At 44.3% G+C, this 19,807-nt stretch overlaps 2 protein-coding genes across 5 annotated transcripts in view; both read right to left on the reverse strand.

Annotated features, from left to right (window-relative positions):
• kmt2d (lysine (K)-specific methyltransferase 2D) overlaps positions 1-7,716 on the reverse strand; it is a 29,286-nt gene extending 21,570 nt beyond the window's left edge. For 2 of the 4 annotated variants that reach the window (XM_062392641.1, XM_062392639.1), the window contains exons 1-13: positions 7,341-7,716; positions 5,043-5,125; positions 4,770-4,881; positions 4,444-4,646; positions 4,164-4,273; positions 3,879-4,041; positions 2,458-2,629; positions 2,250-2,364; positions 1,943-2,121; positions 1,553-1,854; positions 1,331-1,447; positions 274-1,070; positions 29-145 (exon numbers count right to left, since the gene is read on the reverse strand). In XM_062392641.1, coding sequence (XP_062248625.1) covers positions 29-145; positions 274-1,070; positions 1,331-1,447; positions 1,553-1,854; positions 1,943-2,121; positions 2,250-2,364; positions 2,458-2,629; positions 3,879-4,041; positions 4,164-4,273; positions 4,444-4,646; positions 4,770-4,881; positions 5,043-5,091 — 2,436 coding nt within the window. In that variant the 5' untranslated portion in view covers positions 5,092-5,125; positions 7,341-7,716. Of the gene's footprint in view, positions 1-28; positions 146-273; positions 1,071-1,330; positions 1,448-1,552; positions 1,855-1,942; positions 2,122-2,249; positions 2,365-2,457; positions 2,630-3,878; positions 4,042-4,163; positions 4,274-4,443; positions 4,647-4,769; positions 4,882-5,042; positions 5,126-5,618; positions 5,700-7,340 lie in introns of those variants that run through there. The other 2 variants (XM_062392642.1, XM_062392640.1) reach the window with 2 other exon arrangements.
• Positions 7,717-13,304: 5,588 nt separating this feature from the next.
• Positions 13,305-18,493, reverse strand: dhh (desert hedgehog signaling molecule). The gene is made up of 3 exons (XM_062392768.1): positions 17,467-18,493; positions 14,718-14,979; positions 13,305-14,561 (listed from the first exon to the last, which is right to left on the reverse strand). Exons 1-3 carry the CDS (start codon positions 17,893-17,895, stop codon positions 13,747-13,749), a joined length of 1,506 nt encoding a protein of 501 aa, XP_062248752.1. The 5' UTR covers positions 17,896-18,493; the 3' UTR covers positions 13,305-13,746.
• Between the last annotated feature and the right edge of the window lie 1,314 nt (positions 18,494-19,807).

The following is a 19,807-nucleotide window of genomic DNA, read 5'->3' on the forward strand; positions in this document are numbered from 1 at the left end:
TCTGAATAGCATGTAAAGCACAGCTCACCAAGAAGGCATCAATGCAGGAGGCCATGGCTTTGAGGCGTGACCTCCCACCACGCCCTCTCCCTCCACCAGCTCCACCTCGAGGTCTACGCTTTCCAGGGAAACTATTACTTCGCCCCTAAAAAACATTTGAATGTCAAGTTGTATTGTGACAATGACATCTTAAAAACAAGAACAGGAATTACAGTTAATTGTCCGCAGTTCAAGGATAATAAATCAATGAACAAGATTATATGGTGACCTTACATGTTTGACCCTTGAGCGGCCTGGGGATCCTCTGCGGTTCACCTTCTCTCTGTCACTTCTGAGGGGTTCAAAGGGAAGAGAATCATCCGTCTCAGTGAGCAAGTTATCTGAACGCGATCGGCCACCGTGTACAAGGCCAAGCTCCAGGGAGAGTTGAGGATCGGGTTCTCCTGGAGAGCCCAGAAAGCCACTGCTGCTGTCATCTCCATGGCTCAAATTAGACGTCTCATCTAGCAAAAAGTCCTGATTAACTTCTAGCTCCTGCAATTCCTGTTTTATCTCATCAATATGTCCTTCTCGCTGCATTTGCTCATCATCATCTTCTTCCTCATCCTCCTCCTCCTCCTCAGAGTTGGTTAGTAACCTCCCCTCCATGTCCAAAGACGAGAGGGTCTCTTGTGCATCTCCTGATGAAGACAGCCGAGGAGGAAACTGCGGATCCTGACATGGACTTTTTTTCTGCTCGTCATCCAACGGCAAAGGCTCCGTTTTGACCACACATGCAGGAGAAGCAGGTAACTTTGGTGGGTCCTTGCTGCATGTTTCTGTGATAGGGCCACCCTTTATTAACTCTGGTGATATTTGTTCAACTAAGGGAGTGGCCTCCTGCTTCTCCACCTCCATGTTTTCAGGGCCTTGTTGTGATACCTGTGTTGGCTCTACATTGGAGTCGTTGGACTGGGTCTCTGCTTTGGGGACCGGGGAAGTGGTGGCTTGGGTCACGTGGCCTACTGCCTCTCCTGCTTTCTCTTCATCTGCAGGTGGACAAGAGGACTCCTGTTCTGTTGTTTCACATTCTGCATATTAGAGTAAGAGAAACAGTTATTAGTGTTATGATCTATCATTAGCAGTGTTTCTGGGTTTGATTAAATCGAGAGTACAGTACAGACAGTACAGGTTCACAGACAATGCAGATGTTATGCCAGGGTCTGCCTTTCTAAAAACGTTCATGATGCGCTGTTGACAGGCCAACAGCGCAAAACATCAAGTTAGAGATCTTGTAAAATAAATGTTTTTATCATCGTACAAATCGGCTATAATCCATCTATGAGTTTACCTGCAGTTTCAAGTGGAGCAGCGGGCACCTCAGGGGTTGTTTCTTCTGTTGGTACCAACTCCTCCTCCATGGTTCTCTCCACAACATCTGTTGTCTGGGAGACTGCAGCCTCCTCCCCTAGAACAAAACGTAGTTAGGCAGACACATCTCAAATATTGATTCTTTTATTCGTCAGCTCACAGAACCAAACTCACTCAACATATTTTGTATGTTTTGTCTTACCCAAGTCCATGGGCGTCTCTGTGTCAGTCGTTGCTTCTCCCTGACCCATCTCTGATTTGCCCATCTGTCCTGGTGTAACCTCTACTAAGCCTTTCTGCTCTTCTGTCACCACGTCTGCATCAGTTTGAATGTTCATCTCAACCGAATCCACGCGTCCTTCAGTCTCCTCAGATGCTTCTCTGGTTTGGATCTCTGTTGTGTGTGGTTGAGTGATAGACTGCTGATGGTCCACCTTGCAAAGCAGGCAAATGCACTTGGCTTCTGGAAGCTCCCCCGGTGCAGCACACTCACTGTGTACCCACCTGAGACAAAGATTATCAAGATTAAATAATGAAAAACTGTATAAGCGACACATACAGCCAATAGCTATATCTAATGAATTGAGCTAACCTGTGGCACATGCTGCAGCCCTGCAGAGCAACAGATGGGCTGGCAGCCTTGCTGCACACTCCACAGATAGAGATACGGTGCCGCTGGCAGCCCTCACACACAGTGTAGTTATCAAACCACTGTGCCAAACCTGGCAGCACCTGTCCACGGACACCACACTCCGTGCATACACGACATCTCTGATAAAACACAGATAATTGGGATAAAACATAAACCAAAAATTAGATAAGGACACACAATTAGTCTCTTTCAAATATCATGTTAGGGGCATTTCTTTGCACAGAGGTGAATGATAAATGTGACTTACTCTGCATTTCCATGGGTCAGTGGGAAGAGAATCCATGGCTGGCTGGAGACAGAAGGTGTGATAGCCCTTATCACAGGCATCACATACCAACATTTTGGAGTCTTCTCCAGGTTGTCTAATAAAATGAAGAATCAAGACGTTACGTTTTGAAATGGAAATAAAGCTCAAATAAATTGTTAAGTATCATGTGCTTGGGGGCTTGACTTACCTGCATGTCTGGCACACTTTACACTCTGGGCATTGCCATCCTGCCCGCTGGATGGGCGTGGCACCAATCTCAAGACAAGCTGCATGATAATGTAGACCACAACCCGTACAGAAGAGCAAGTCTGTGAGCTCACCCGCTGAATCGCACACGGCACACCAAGACTCTTCACCTGCTGTAAGAAACACACATTAAGTTCAAAATCAACCTGAGATTGAGGGGGGGGGGGGTAATTTGAATTAAGCTGCAACATAAAAAATGTAAAGGGGTCTTTTTCATCATCTGTCAAGAAGGGAATAAGAAGGAAGACCATGTGTTCAAAGACTGAAGACAGTCCACAGTTGATAAGCACAGTATAAAAAGACACAGGTTGTTTAACGAGAAGTCTGAGGAAAGCATTACAGCTTCGTACTTCAAATGTACAATTGTGAAGGCCTCAGTATGCTTCTCCGAGTCCGTTGCGGACTGACGGATGGATTGGACGGACCCTTTGTGATTTATAGTTCTACGAGCCTTTTTGTTGTGAAAACAATTCACCGCCAGAACAGTAGATGGCGCAACGTAAGTCGAGCTTAGAGAAGCCTACCTCATGAGGTATATAGAAGAAGTCCACGCTGGTTTATTTACGTCCTCCCGGCTCCTCACACACAGTGAACGATGGCAGCTAACAGAAAAAGGCTGTTGATGACGCGACAGTTTTTGCTGAATAAAGTGACACCCAGCGGGTCATAATGCTTATGTTATCGTGTCTTAACGCAGCGGTTCCCCGGTCTTGTTTCTAAACTGCGTTGCTAATTCAACAGCAGCAACAGCTTGAAGCTACACGGAGGCAGCTAGCTTCCCCCCAGCTTCCACACACAGTCAGCAGGGACACCCGATACTAACTACTACCAAGTGTTTGCTTCTAACCTGACGGTGTTTGAGAAACACAGCCGTGGGATTAAAGTCAGCGGGTTTTTGCGCTGTTCCCACCGCAGTTAGCATGGTGGCTAGCCCGCTAGTCCCGTTATGAAAGTTCGTTATAACCGTATGTGACCGTACACACATGCAGTGTGTGCTCTAACCAGCCACCGTCAGCCGGACAACGCCGCTGGCTTAACACACTTGTCACAGTAATCATAGAGTCTTAGTTGTGATTTAGGTTTATTGTGATGTAGGGAATGAAACAGGAAGTTTCCATTCCGAAATGCTGGCGTTAGCGGACCAATCACAGCCAAGGGCTATCCGTGGGCTCTCCGCCATTTCGACGTGTAGTTCGAAAAATGAGAGCTGCACGAAAAGCTCTCCGAGGAGCTGCGGAGAGGCCCGGAGAGGGCGTTCCACGTTGGAGAAGGCGGTCCTATCTGTCCGTGTCCGTCAAAACGGAGAAGCATACATTGGCCTTGAGCATCCACCAAGTAACATCTTATATTTGGTTTTCTTACCCAACTCCTCAGCTTTGTCTATGTGTTCTGGACAGAGGAGAACCAACTGCTTCATGGACTGGAAGGATCCACTGGCTGCTGAGCAGGGGAAGTGGTAGAACCGTGAGCAGCCCTCAGCATGGCATCGAATCGTTGCACCCAGCCTTTTGCAGTATTCGCAAAGCTGAAAAAAAAAAAAAACATATATTGGTAACAATTAAGATTTTGTCAAGGAAACCCTGTTAATCTCTGAATTCTCACCTGGTACATCTAATTCTAACCACAGTCTAAGGATAGCACACGTACCTGTTGTGTCCCTGAGATAACGGCCTTATCCACATTCTCCAGCTCCTCATTCTCCAACCGCTTGACTCCCTCCGACCACACTGCACACCATTGATGAACCCAACACCCCCCTGTTTAATCATAAAGCTTGACGTCAGTAATTTACATACCCAAATCCAATTAAATGATACATTTGAAAATTATATTTCTTATACATGGAACACATCATTAATTTGAAGAAAAAAAATAACAATGTATGGTTCACTGACTAAATATAATAATGTAATATTTTGAGTTCAACCTGAATCTTCAAAGAGTGCCGCCAGACAGGGGGAATTGGAAAATCCAATGGAAGACAGGTCATCATTCCCAGGTTGAGGCAGTGGAAAACCGGATGGCTTGAGGGTCGGCCGCTCTGAGGATGGCCCAAAATGTCTCAGTTCCTGCTGTCCATGCAGGCTCCGCTCCACACAGTTACAAAGCGAACAGGCTCGAACGCTCTCTCTGTTACAAAAAGATTTATGACACGAGTGAGGATTCATTTTTTGCTTCTCCAATGTAAGCTATGTTGGCATTAAGACCAATACAGTATGAAAAACACACGTCAGATCTGAATGAAGAACTTACGCTGGCGTGCTGGAAGAAGCTGCTGTAACGGCTGGCACGTCCTCAGCACCAGGGAGGTCTTCAGACTGCTCCTCAGAGGAGACAGGCTGCTTTGCAGGGGCACTGTCATCAGCTAGAAAATGAAGAGTAAGAATAAATGGATTAGACTTAATTGCATTAGATTTTTCTTGCAGAGCAATTGCACATTGTGATATTATTCAACTTCATGAAGAATAGTGTACATCCACAATGGATGACGTGGGACATTAAGAATAAGTACAAAATAAATTATACCTGTTGGTTCAGAGTCATTTTCTTCGCAGTTTGATTTCTGCTCGTCCATCCCCTGTACCGATTTTGACCTCCTTGACAGAGATCTGAAATGTAGAGACATAATTAACCTTGACTGTGCAACTACCTGTGTCTGTTATCAATGCACAATGATTCCAGAGAATAGGTATGATAATGAAATTACAGAAATTACTTGATCTGTGGAATTGACATTTACTCACGTAAGAATATTTCCATATACACTTTATGCAGGTGCCCACTTACTCAAACATGGAATGGCTCATTAACCAGCAACATAACAAAATGTAATCATCAGGAGCCACTAAAATGCAAATACACTCGCTTTCCTTCTTACCCATTAGAGTTTTGTTTTGTTTTTTACATAAAAACACGTATAACCAACAAAGCAACCACTTAAATAAATGTCGTGTCCTCAGTTCTGCAGAATTTCTTGTGTTGATTAGACTGACGTTAGCTCTAATGCCATCGAGCTTCCCTCGAAAACTCATGGAAATTACACCAGCGTTACAGTAGATAGGTCGATCGGAACCCGCTCGGCCGATACAAGTTATTATTTACCTGGCGACGCATAATCCAAAACTGAAAAGCTGCGACGCGAAAAAGCACAAAGTGCTGAAACTGAGACGGTGTTTTTCTAAATAAAACAACCGTAATACGGGATACACAAAGAAAACACAACTTCCGTATGTAGAACTTCCTGTTGCAGCGGACAGCTTTCGTGCAGAACCTAGGTCGCTCTCTTCATAGTTCCGCTATGACATTCACGCCATAATAAATACTGTAAAGCAAACAACGCAGGACTGGACCGGCTCACTGTTATTTAAAACACATCGACAATAGCGGAAAGTCCCATCAGATTAATGGAGTTGAAATACCAAGAACAAGCGATTCTTTACAAGGCGCCAATCGGCTCAGATCTCCCAAAGTGTATTTGACTCTTTCTATAGAAACGCTCATCGGCATTTGTTCATATGATCGTAAATCTGAACCTTTAGACATGTACGATGCCGTGTGTCCCAGTGTAAAAAAGGGCCCACACGACAATAAAAGGAAACAGTGGCTTTGAGATATAGCTCGAGCAGATTGTCACTGTGTTTCATGGGTTACACAATAATAAATTGTGCCATCAAATCCTGCTTCATTTCGAAATATTTCCTTTTCATTCTCAGCAGTGTTGTTTGAAACAGGGCGATGTGCGATGGCGCTCGTGCTTTGATGCATCCGAATAGAGTCAATGACGAATAAACACCAGGCTGCCAGCAATTAAAAGACAAAACGTGTATGTGTGTATATGCGTCTGGGCCCAAATCGTTAACTGCTTTGCATGTCTGTCGTTGGTGCTTAAACCTCACAGGCAAAACTACGAAACACAACCTGCAACGCTACGTTAAACCACGTTGAGCAGATGGCACCAGAAGCTGGTAAAGCAAACGAGACCGACGGAATGAATTTCGCCATGAAACGTTAACGTTACATCGCCGTCACAAACGTGTCCGGTGGCAGCAGAGCTGGAGACGCACTTTCTCCTCGATACAACAAACCAACGTCAAATGAAACGATACACAAACTAACTGGTGTTGTGAGGCACAATGATGTGGATAATTAGGCTTTGTCTCTGCAGATGAAGTTGGTTTTGTGCAGAGCGAACTGATGCCATGATGGCTGAGTTAATGTCTCACCAGCCCGGCTAGCTAAGTTAACGTTAAAAGTGTTTACGTTTACAAATTAACTTTCGCGGCTAACGTGTTGTTATTGAAAACCACAGCAGTTGCACATTGTCTGCAGCGGCTCGGCGAAAGCGACGGTGGTTCTTATAAGTGAATAATTGCAGCGCTAAGCACTCTTTCTCAATGTAAACACCGACTTCAAAGGGTTGGTTCTGTCCAGAGAATAGCCATGGCCATGTTACCGGCAATGCACTGATACGGAAAAGCTAACGTCTCCCGTCGGTGACGTAGCATCAAAGTGTCTAGAGAAGGTAAAACTGCGAGAAATGCATCCAACCTCGTGCACACGAGCGAACACTTCTACCAACATCAACCGGATACTTTGCTTTTCAAACCGTGAACACGGCCAACGCATTGCATATATCAACCTGAAGGTAGCATCCAGGTAACGTCGCTAGTCCTCCAGAAAGTAGACGACCCCATCTGGTCGCAGCTAGCAGCTAAACGATTCCGATAGCAGGGCTAACGTTACCCGGTCTAAGGTCAGGGTTGGTGTGTCTTTCGGTATGTCTGTTGCGAGAAGTTCGAAGAGGACATGAATAAAACAGCTCACCTCACAAAAACAATATCGTCTCCTCATACATCAGCAAAATCCAAACAGCCACACAGCTTCCCCGAATGCTGATGGTCGCTTCATTTTATGTACCGGACTAACGCTGCGGCTAGCCGGCTGGAGGGAGAGTGGGGGAAGTGCACGTCGGCGGAAGGCAGGCTGTGCGGTGATGCTAGCTAGCTCGTCGGCTAAAGGGATAATGCTACGGTTAGCTTGCTAACCAGCAGCTCGAGCTTTGTTTCGATTGGCCGTGCACTGCCGGGAGAGCTGCTAAGCAAAGAGACGAGCCTTCAGCCAGTCCCGACAATGGTTCCCCAGCCCCAGGCAGTGAGCCCAAACACTGCCTGCACTGCTCCTTGCTCGTGGATGTAGCATCAAAGATTTAATAAGCTAACATTAGCAGCTAGCATATGTTCTGGAATCTCGTTCGCGAGGTCTTTGAAGCTGCTGATAGTTGAAACTAAGCTACAGGCCCACATTGTGTTCGCACGTCAGTAAATGTGTCTTTTCTGTGACTTTCAGTCGACGGCGGACCCAGGTTTACTTAAAGGTGCAGCTGAACTTTCCAGCGAGACCCGTGTGTGGGTCACTGGCGTCTCTACACTTCGCTGTATATGTTCACACACTGGTTCCGCCGAGCAGCTAGCTGCCGTTAGCATTGATAGCTAATAAGAACTACGTCAAATTTAATTCATGCACTCGAACGAGTGATGGAAGTGTTTCCGCGCTTGTTTCTGGTAATGTGTGTTGACAGCTCCGGTTCGAAGATGAATAACGATGAGTGAGGGGTTTCGTGGGCACACGGTGGGGGAGTTTAATGTGCCGAGCGCGGGCCGCTGGATTAAGGTGGATATTCGATATTGGGTCAATAGATTGTCGGATCTAGGGGAAGCCATTTTTCATTAGATTGTTATGATTGTAAGAGCAAAGCAGCCAATGCCTCCGGGTGAAGGCGGTTTGATAAATATGTCTGATGGGATCAGAGGCGACGGGGTTGAGATCGATCAGATTCTAATTTAGTGATGCAGATTCACTTTGTTGAGTTAATCGTGATTTTAACTTCCTATCCCACCTCGGTTTATTTATCTGGATCTGAAAACGACCTTTTCAGTTTCACTCATAACGATCCAAACAAGCAAAGTGTAGTAAACCTCTCGACGTGTTCTGATCGTTTATCTGTGGCTCCCTCGTCACTGCCTTGTTTCCCCAGATATTTCCCCCACATAACGACACGGAGATGAATAATCAAAATCATAGCCCATAAATAATGCTGTGTGGAAAAACGTGCGCAGCCGTGCAGCAGATCCCCATCGCTCCACTTCATAGCCCTGACAGTTCATTAGTGGATATCGACTGGATGACCTTACGAGTATTTTTTAAATTGTTAATTATTCCCTCATGTTATGGGAGTTCAAATGTGAAACCTCAGCTAAGGTTGAGGAGCAATCCCGATGATAACTGGGGGTGAACACAACACAGAAGCTGTGGGGGGGGGGGGGGGGGGGGGGGGGGAGATTTATGTTGGGCGCCGTATCACTGTGAGAAAAGCAGAAAGGAATGGATGACCCATGAAGGATTGGTGCAACAAAGCTGCTCAAGTCCTGAATTGTTAGTTATAAAAGGGGGCTGCTACAGAGCGACATACTGTAATATTAATTTCCTATAAAGTAATCCAAACAAAACAGTTGTAGAATGTGGTAGATGTATTGTCCCTGAAAGGCAATTTGTTGGACAGCCAGCTGAACAAACACACAATCATATTTACAACAAAACAATATCAACGGCAATAAGTCATTTCTGAAAAGCAATGTTTGTAAGTTTGGTATAGCCCAAAATAATTTGGCTGGGGCAATGTTTTTTGTCTGTCCTGTAGATTATGGAGTTGCAATATCAGCACTTGTAAACAGACTTATATGCGTTTATAGTTGTTCTTAAATGAAGACACCGGCCTCCCCTTGTCATCGTCTCATGAGCCACACTGGGAACCAGAGGCCTGAGGAAGGTCATGCAGTTCAGCTCGGCTGTCAATGGTATCATCCTGTGAACTCACAGTAAATTAAGTTGGTTAACAGTTTTTCCCATTATGAGACATTATGAGGGTCACAGCTTTAATCCACATCAGCTTCTGTATACCTGTATTCTTCTTACAAGCCGCTTACTGAGGCTATAACTCAAAGCTGATAAGTAACTATAATGAAGAGCATCTGCTAATTAACTCACATGGGAAGGTGTTGCTCCTGATTTTACCAGAATGTGTGGCAGCTCATCTGTAACATACTGTAGTGTGCGCTCTTCAGGCGGTGGCATCTGTTGCTGGGAGGGGGGGGGGGGGGGTTTCGACAGTTGACCCTGCACTCTGAAATGTCTGTGGTAATGCAGAGGCGTCTGTGAACAACCTCAGGGAAAAGGAAAATGTTCCCAAAATTCTGATCAACAGGGTGAAGTTTTAAAGGCCAATGCGACTACGCAAGGACATTTTCCAAGTTGTGAATGTTTTGATCATGATGTTACGAAGCCTGAGAATCTAGCTTAAGGCTTTAACTCGTTGTGGTGAGAGGATGTCCTAGAATATTTTAGTAATTATCATGAGCTGTTTGCACAAACTGAATAAAGTACTGCCCAGATGTTTCCACTAGAACCAGATGTGAAACTCATGCTTTTTAGACACAATTATAACCTATGACTTTGGACTCAGCAGGGCCCTTTAAATATTTAGTAATATTTCAAGAAAACGCAAGGTTTATATTTGTTGTAGTTTTTGACAGTCGTTCACTCGATTTTAAAATGGTTGTGTAAGTGTTTAAATGATAAAGAAAGATCTTCAAATTGTTTCAGTCACATGGTTTGACGAGCTCTAAAGTCTCCCATACAGAAAACATGAACCCAATTCCTCTGATGTGGTACGTGAGGTAAATTAAATTACATTCAGGGAATTGTTCTATGTTCGTGTTAGTTCTCCTGGGCTTGAACGTGGGGTGTTTGCAGGTTTTAATTTTGAAAACAGGTTATTACTGCTCCCCCTGGCAGGATTAGTTCACTCCCCATTCAGCTTTAGCTAGATTGGATTAGATTTTGGGGGGCTGAAACTGTTTGGAGGACGGTGACTGATTGGCCAGTGGATGTAAATAGAGGGTGGTATTAGGACGCCGGGCCTCTCCCATTGGCCAGTGAGTAGAGCGGGTGCTTTCCCATCTGCCTCTTGCATCTCAAGGATAATCCCTCAGAATACCTCCACAGATGTTTACAACAACAGAATATAAACTGGGAGAAGAGAGTGTGCAATATGCAATTCCTAATACTGTGTGGAGGGCTGCATTTATATATGTGAAGCATTGTCTGTGTTGTAAAATGTCCTTAATAAATGAAAAATTGATAAGGACTCATTGTAGACAGACGGTTCAGAAAAACAACAAGTATAATAAATAAATAATCAACGTTATTTAAATTGGACTTTGTTATTTAAAGCAGTAATTTTGGAGAAATGAAGGAAATTATAGAGAAATTCACAGGAATTATAAATTCCTCCACAAGGGGGTGTACAACCTTAGGACTTAGCCTACAGCCCTGCACATTATTATGAATATTGTATGAATATGAATACGTTGTTGCACATAAAATAGAATTAAAATAAACTTGTACAAGTGCCTGATGAATCCCATTTGGTCTTGTGAAGTGTGATTTCCTTAAGAAATGATGATAATATAACATGTTGAGAATTTAATGTACTGTAGTTAGACCCTCACTCATCCAATTTAGAAAAAGATAAATTACATGTCAAAATTGGTAGTATAACTTGTACAGGTATGGAGCATATATTGGGCTGTAATAAATCAAAAACCTGTAGATACTATACACCACATAGTAGTTGTGACCCTAATTGATCTGTATATAATTAAACTGTTTCCTGCGAGGGTCAAAGAAACATGATCAATGCATTCGGTTGTCGATTAAGTCTGTGGCTGTGGTAAAGTGAAGGTGGTGGCACAGTGTGCTGAATATTAAGTATGTCCGGGCTTTTTATTAACCGCTCGGCCCCTTAGCCTGAGTTTCCAGAGGCAGTGAACACCGTTCACACAAATAATCAGTGTTGTGCAAGTTCACACTTCTCATGAACAAGTTCAAAGTTCAGTTCATACGAGTAAACATGAATAGTTCACGTTCATAGTTCACCATTTAAATTCTGAACTAGTTCATAGTTCAGTTCATTTCATAGTTTTAAGGTGGAAAGTAAGGTGCATCGGATCTCGGATGTAGTTGCTGAGTCTGCGTCTCTGCAAATTATAGTCGGGTTGCACGCACGCACGCATGCACGCAAGACACGCAACACGCCCCTTTCGAGCCCTCTGGCGGCTTGCGTGCGTCCGCCAATTTTTCTAACTACACGACAAAACGACGCGAGCCTCACACAGCCCGCAAGGCTTGTGATTGGTCTGCTTACTACATCCCGCCCGGAGTCTAGTTTCCGGTTTCATGCCCCACAATACGCGGAAATCACGGAAGATTTAGAAGAACGAATATGGACCAAATAGAAGAGCACTTGGCAGAAGAGATCCGAAAGTATGACCACTTGTGTAACCCGTCACTGACTGGCCGATTTGTCCGCCAGAAATAGGCTATGAGTAGCCGGAGTGGCGATGTAAATAAACATTCGACGAAGAAGAAGACGTCTCTTCTTTGTGTGTTTTGTTTTCGAAAAAAAAAGTTACTCCACCTAGTGTTCTGGCGGTGAATTGCGTTGCAACACGCGCAACACGTTTAGGAAGCATAAACCAAAACGGATCCGTCGATGCAGCTGCGTGGCCTTCCACGGTTGCAGTCGCAGGCCACTTCATTTTGCGCACATTCTGCGCAGAAGCCCATTGCGCAGGAATTGCGCGCGCAACCCTAACCCATTTTTTTTTTTATTAAATTTGTCCCTGTTTTTATATTTATTTAATTTAAATTAACATAGTGTAAGATATTTTGCAATTAATAGGAGAAGTCCTGTGAATATTAAGAGTTTAAAATATTGACAGCTTGAAAACTGGAAGGAGTGGGATTCGAATACTTGTTCTAGGGGCGAATGCTTTACCAACTAGGCCATCTCAACTGATGGCTTTAACGATGAACTAAGCACATTAAGTGGATGGACAAATTATCGTGTGTGTGTGTTGGTGTCATTTTATGCTGCTTTTGATAAACACTTCAGAGAGATATATTTTCTACTTTACTATATATATTTGACAGCCTTACTTAAAAGTTACTTTTATATTTTGGCTTTTAGATACTGGATGAAACCTATTGTTAGAGAATAGCCCAGTGGGGGGGGTTCGAGATTCATCCACTATACGGCTCAACAGATCTCTGATCCATGAAGCTTCCTTCTACCAAGTTGTGTGGTTCGGAGCCGAGACACTGGCCAGAGAAGAAAACACTTAGAATACGTTTCTTGATTGGTCTGCATATGTGTGCCATGAGTGATGGGTACCGTAGTGCGAAGTCGAGTTAGTTGGCTTCGGTTAGGCTAAATCGCGGACATTTTACGGGCACTGAGCAACGACATGGTGAAAGCATTCGATTTAGACAGCGTCTCTCCTGAGGAGAAAGTATTGAAATGTCCCGAGGGTCAGTGAACAGGTGGGAGTGGGGCACGTGACAGTTCTAGACCATCTATGGATAGGAGTGTTGGAGTTACGAACAAGAAGTGTGTCGTGTTCACATAAAGAGAGGTTTTCTGTTGTCTATACACGAGGACGCTACAATATGAACGTGTTCACCGTTCAAATTCATTATTTGTCATTGAGTTGCGTTCAGTTCATCCTTCTCATAAAAGTGGACGCATTCAATGAGCGTGTTCTTTTGTGTTCGTTCATGCACAACACACAAATAATAATCAACTACAAGGATTTCCCCTCAACAATAAAAAGTTGAATCATCTTTACAAACCAAATTCTTTCCAGATCTGAAGAAAAAACAGAGTGTTGTTCAATAAAATGACATTTTTAATTCGTTTTATGACAAGAAAACATGTGAGGGCATACAGTGCATGTAGTGGAATTATTATAATAAAATGAAACATTTATATATTATGATTCAGAAAGTACAAAAATAAAGATTCTATCATTGATGGAAAACTTGTTCCAATCCCATTATAATAGTTATATATGTATATTTTACATATGTAACTGAAATCATGAAAGGAAATAACTTGATATACAAATATGCTATGATCCTTTTGATATCACCATTTTCATATAAATATAGATATATAGATATATACATCTCAATGTTAAAGATGATATAAATAGTAAAACAACAAGCAAGCCATTCCAAAGCTTTGAATTTATTGAAGAACAGAACAGGAAGTGTTAGTGTAAATGTATCAAGGCTTCTGTACGACTTGTATAAAGTCTGAACTTGTAGGTGTTTAAGGATGAAATGAGAGGGACTCTAAAAAGATCCATCCAAAACTGTACAGTAACCGGCCATACCAGTGCACGTGTGATGTCTGTCTATCAGAAAGATGCTTCTCTTCCATCCCCAGAGGTTCACTCAGATTGTCTTGTTTGTTTACAATATCTTTATTCACATAAACACATGCTTTGTCCTTCGCGGGAAAAGTGCTAGTATGAAATGGAGCTTTAGTGAAAGCTGCTTCACTCTGGGTGGTCTGCTGTTCTTTGGTCGTCTCCCCCCATAGAAGCAGGTTGAATGAGAGGAGGAGGCGCAGAGGACCAAACGCCCAGTGTGCCAGTCTGTGGTGTTCAAACAGCGCGTAGTTGGATGCAAGAACTCCATCAACGAAGAATGTTCCCGCTTCTGTCAGGGGCGCATACACTCCCATACTCTCCTCTACTGAAACTGAGATGATTCGAGAAGGACGCACACGACCCTCTGCTGTATGGACCAGAACACAGTCTCCTGTTTTGGCCCTGTTAGCAAACCGGGCCTGGAACTCGCTGCTGTCCAGTCTGCAGTGGTGAGCTAAAAAGACCAAGTGATGTGCGGTGAGGGCCAGTCTGTGGCCGTCTTCCGTCTCCAGAGACAGGAAAGTGGAACAGCTTTCTTGGTCGCGATGCAGAAACAAGATGACTGGGCTGAACACGACCTGGCCTGTCCCAGACAGGGCCATGACTCTGTCCCCAGGAGCCAGTGATGACAGGCTCTTCTGTCCCCCTCCAGCAACAGTCACCCGGGCCCAGCCTGGGAAACAGCCCCCCTTTTCCACTGCGACGGAGTGATCTGAAGGAAGATCAGCAGAAAAATACACGATTAATGCAAATTGTGTTCCTTTTTCCTTTTCTTAAATGTCCTGACGCACCATTTAGTGATGCGATGACATTTGACACAGTTAACAGCAAGATCTCAGTGTGAAAGTGCTCTCTCTTAAAAACTTACCAGCTTTTACTGAGCAGTGGATGTGATATTTGGACTCGTAGTGGACCCAGTCGAAGCCAGCCTCCACAGCCAGCTGGGCGAGGAGACCGTACTTCTCTGTCTCTCTGTCATCAGTGGTTATGTCCACAGCCCGGCCCTCGTAGTGCAGAGAGCCAAGAGGATGGTGGCCGTCTTCATCCCAGGCCTCTGTCACACGCAAGTGTACCCCTGGCCACTGGTTCATCACTGCAATAGCCAACCTGTTCAAACAGTCCTTGCATCGCTGGAACAGAATGAAAAAGAGGGAAGGGTTTAACTTGGGAACAGATTCACCTCATAAATTGGATGATTAACAAGACAGTGCAGTAAATGTACAAAGAATATATTTGAGGTAAGTTAGCAAAGATGTCTCAATTACATACAGCTATTTGTTTACCAGAGAGCTCTGACGATACAAAGGAAATATTCCTCCTAGTGAACGTGGCCACAGCTTGCAATCTATTTGAAGGGATCTTCATCAAAAAGGTTTATGCTATACATGTTTATATATATGTATACAATTTATACACTCATATATGATTTATACACAGACTCAATTATCTGGTGAGAGTCGAGTGCAAGAATTATCCTAAAGAAAACTACATATTCGTAGAGTTGGGATCCAATAACCTTTTTCAACTTGGTAAAAATGTGTTACTAGTTATTTTGTTAATAGCAGTTAGACCAAATACTAAATATACAGTATATCAGGAAAATGTTAGAACTTTTACTTCTTGAATAAAAAGTTTTTATAAAAACGGGAACCAAGATTCAACAAGGTATTTGAAAAGAGAAATAATCAGATTCAATACTGGACTTTCACCCTTTATATGTAGGGAAAGTACAATAATTTAGATAAATGTGTATTTGAATCTGTTTAAAGTCGTCCATTGGTTTGCCTTTTAAATGTATGGTATGTGTGGTTGTGGTTGTGGTTGTTGGAAGATAATTTTATTGATTTGGTCGGCACATGTACAATGTACCGTGAAGGCCTGACCCCGCCAAACTCAAGTCGATGTGACAGACACTGGTAATCATTTCTTAACAGGGGGAATGGCACCTATAGGTCCAGAGGTGTGTACAGAATTTGACTCTCCTCCACACCTCAGCTAGCAGACGGACTTTAAAACAGCTCAAAAAACAAATGATGCCGGTACTTCCGCAGCGTCTCTGGCATTATCACACAGTTCCTCCTCCGCTCTGCCTAAGTCCATCTCAACCTTGCTCAAACCAGAACAAAGCTACTGTAGCCTGTTGGCCACATTCCTCTGCCTTTTTTCGACAGGGTGACAGAATAATCAAGGCCATTCTCTGACTCTCCAGATTGTTCCAGGCATGAGTTTCTCGTCTTCACCCCTGAGACCTTTGATGAGAGAGAAATGCGCACAATGACTCTTAACACCCCCCCCCCCCCCCCCCGTGGGCCGTAATATTACACACTGTGTCAGCATTGTCACACAATAGCAAGCCGAGAAATGACAAAGTCAGCATCCATAGTTATACACTCATCAGTGTCTCCTGGACGTGAATTCGCTTGTGACTTGTGACGTGGCCTGTGATCGATTAAGTAAAGCTTATCTTGCAGCGGAGTTAGAAAACAAGGGTTTTGAGAGAAAGTGGTGAGAGATGGAGAGATGGAGAGAGGGGAAGTAGGGTGAGAAGAAAGCAGTTTAGAGAGAGAGTTGAGGTTGGGACTAAAGACAGAGGCCAGAGGGGAAGAATGTATGGGCATGAACTTGGGAATGTGACACCGAGAGTGAGAAAGCGAGAGAGACAGAAAACAAACTGGGAACATTTTTCTCGCAATGCCATTGAAGAGAGGCGTTTCATTGTCAGAATCACAATAGTCGCCTTTCCAACGGTGCCATTACTTCAGCAAGCGGGAATTTTGTATAGGCGACCCCTGCGAGTCTTCAAGTGACGCACAAAGAGCGTCTTTCACATCTGGGCGAAAAAAAGGGCACATGCACACGTACACACACTCAGGCTGGGCATCAGAAGGGCACACACATACAACCGCAGATTTACATCACAAAGAAATCACTCGGAAAAAGGAAAGAACACAGATTTTATAATCCTAAACAATCACAGAAAGCCGCAGCATCCGAATCAGAGTGACCCCGGTGACATTCAAAATGTTTTGTCCAAAAAGTCCTTCATCTCCCTGACCAGTTCTTAAAACCCCTCAGCCACCAATTGTCTTTTCTATGCATGATCTTTAAATTCAGGTTCCTATCCCGGGTAAACAATCAGGGACTCAAGTGCAGGTGCCATGCCTGGGTCATTTTTCCCGGCAGGCACACTGAGAACCTGCCTTAGGAATAGTTTTATTTCCAATAACAAAGACTTTGGTTAAAGATTAAAAGGAAGTGTTCCTGGGGGAGAGCTCGGCCTCTTAAGGGGCAGTGTTGAATTACATCCTGATCTTCTTATCTCAAGAAAAAGGGAGGGGAAATTTGGTTAAAACATACACACTCTGTGTTGAACATTTGTTTGTGTGTTAAGAGCCTGGACAGGGCAGGCAGTGAAGAGTACAGCGAACAGGGAATAAGGTTATTGGATTCGTTTTTTTTACATTAAGAGTCTGTGCACTGATCGTACAACACAACAATCCCCAGGTATCACTGTGGTTTATGGAAACGGGTGATCCAGCAAATCATCCCTTTCAACTCAATCCTTCAAATCTGAGATAACTGAGATAATAAACTTGACAACAACACACCCGTCTCACCTTGGTCATGAAGCGGTCGGCGTTGGTGTTCTCCTCATCCTTGAAGACAATGTCTGGATTGTAGTTGCAAACGAGTTCATTGAAGCGCTCAGAGTTGCGTGTGATCTTGCCCTCTGCTCTCCCGCTGGCCCCGAGGTTGTTCTCTGAGAAGTTGGGGAAGAACTGCTTGTAGTGCATGGCCGTGAGCTTCCTGGGCCTGGAGCGTACGCCGTACCCGGGACCAGGTCCACATCCCTGCACCAGCCATATACAGGTCCAGGCGGCGAGCAGGCCGGGCCGTGCCAGGCGGGCCCACCAGGACTGCTTCATTGGGAGGGAAGGGTTGGGGCTCCCAGGGGTCAGTGGCTCACAGTGCCTACAGTGACAGCCCAGGTCCAGGTGTGCGATTGCATGCGAATGAGGATCAGAGCTCGGTCCATTCCAGATCATGGAGGAATTGGTGATATATTTTTAAATCACAAAAGCTTACTAAACTTTGGTATTTGTTAGAACTTCTTTGGACAGTTTTCACCCATTGATCAGAATAGATAGAGCTCAACAGCAGAAAGGCAAACTCAGTTGACAGGTCTGATGACCACAAGCTGATCTGATTGGCTGTAATCTAAAGTTTGGCATCAATAAGGGGACACAACAGGTCTCCCAGGTTTCTGTCCAAAGTTCCAGCAGCTTTACTCAGAAGTCCTGCGCACTTCAGATCATCTCTCCACGCGTCCTCCTCCGGAACCTGTCTGCGCACAGGTGTTCTCTCTGGGTCTCTGCTCACTTACCGCCTCTCTCTCTCTCCACGCACTTCCCCTCGCCAGACACACAAAGTGGCGCACGCCCGAAGAGCGAATTGCTCCCTCCCTGCCTCCCCGCAGTTCCTACACGCACGCTCCTGCTGTGGACGCTCTCATCCTCTCTGTTCATCCATGAAAATGAGTTGTGTTGTTTTCTTCCCCTCCTTCTCTCCTTCATCCACCGTCTTCTGTCGCGTCCCAGCGCTCCTGGCCACCTTGCACCAGCCATTGGGTCTTATTAGTGTCCGGACGAGATTGCCCTCCCTTCCTCTGCGCTCTCCCACTGCGGCAAGCACACGCCTCCAAAATTCAACCTTACAAAGGACGTATGATTAGCCTACTTATGTTAACACAATGCCCCCCCCCCCCCCCAAACCTCCTTCTCCACCTCATTAAAGAATAAGAGAGGGCTAAATACATCTCTTCAAATGAAAAGTTAAGTCAATTCAATCCAACCGCTCACCTTACATTTAAATATATTTTGAGACATAGCTTTTTTACCATTTTAAGTATTATCCCAATAGTATAATAATATTTTATAATAATTATATAATTATCATCACCATCGATATTATTACTATTGTCAATTTATTTGTGGTACCCTTCAAAACGCTTCACAGAAGACAAACCAAACATGAAACAACATCAAAGACAACCAATGACGCAATATAAAATACAAAACCAAACACAGCAGATAAGATGACTAAACATCAATTAAAAGTAAAGGCAAAGGAGAATTAAAAAAGAAAGTTAGGTAAAGGCAAAAGCCATGTTGTCAAAGTCCATTTTGAGAGATGATTTCAGGTAAACTATTCCAGAGGGTCGGCGTCCTGACAGCAAATCGCCCCATCACCTTCGTTCTTCAGTCTTGACCGAGGAAAATCTTACAAGGCCTTATCAGAAGATCTCAGGGTGAGGTATATGCAGAACAAATATAATATAGTTACATTCGTAAAAACTATTTCACAGGTGAAAATGTTTGCACCATTGCTTCTGTTTGCTCATCCCAACCCGTCAGAGAGGACGAGTGAACCGTGACGACTGTGTTATTTTTAGACAGATCTTGAGGTGAGGGTCTCCGAGAGGGAGCACACATGTCCAGCCTTGACCCCCTGACTGTGACTTACAGTGCTGCCTTCCTGTTTGGGGAGCCAGCCTGACCCCCCTGAACCCTGTGCACCCGAGACCCCTCCGCTGGAAACACCCTATGGCCACATCAACATATTATTTTTATCCATCTCAGAACAATAGCTGGGAGAGTCATAAAAACTAGTCAGATAATGCGGAAGAGGGAGCAAAAGAGAGAAGGGATCCTCGTGTCTCGGGGGTCTGACATGTGTAATCACATACGGAAGCTTAAATTAATGACAGAATAAAGGTCGTCGTGTGTTGCCGTCCTATCTCCAGCTTCCTGGAACACTTGAGGCCTCGATACATCATGGCCAGTTCCTTCGCAGTGACTTTGTTTCAAAGAAACACTATCGCGCTCACAACAGAGCTGCTCAGGACTATCTGGAGTTTATAGTTTTGTGTCAGTGTGTATCTTGATGGTTTGCTGGGGC

Source organism: Platichthys flesus, chromosome 7, assembly GCF_949316205.1.
Source record: "Platichthys flesus chromosome 7, fPlaFle2.1, whole genome shotgun sequence".
In the NCBI taxonomy this organism is placed as follows: domain Eukaryota; kingdom Metazoa; phylum Chordata; class Actinopteri; order Pleuronectiformes; family Pleuronectidae; genus Platichthys; species Platichthys flesus.

What these genes read in the sequence shown, in the direction of transcription:
- dhh (XM_062392768.1), bottom strand. Translation starts at nt 17,895, where the DNA reads ATGATCTGGAATGGACCGAGCTCTGATCCTCATTCGCATGCAATCGCA. An exon ending in CCGACCGCTTCATGACCAAG is followed by an intron (nt 14,980 to 17,466) that starts GTGAGACGGGTG and finishes ATTCTGTTCCAG; the next exon opens with CGATGCAAGGACTGTTTGAA. An exon ending in CCACTGCTCAGTAAAAGCTG is followed by an intron (nt 14,562 to 14,717) that starts GTAAGTTTTTAA and finishes ATCTTCCTTCAG; the next exon opens with ATCACTCCGTCGCAGTGGAA.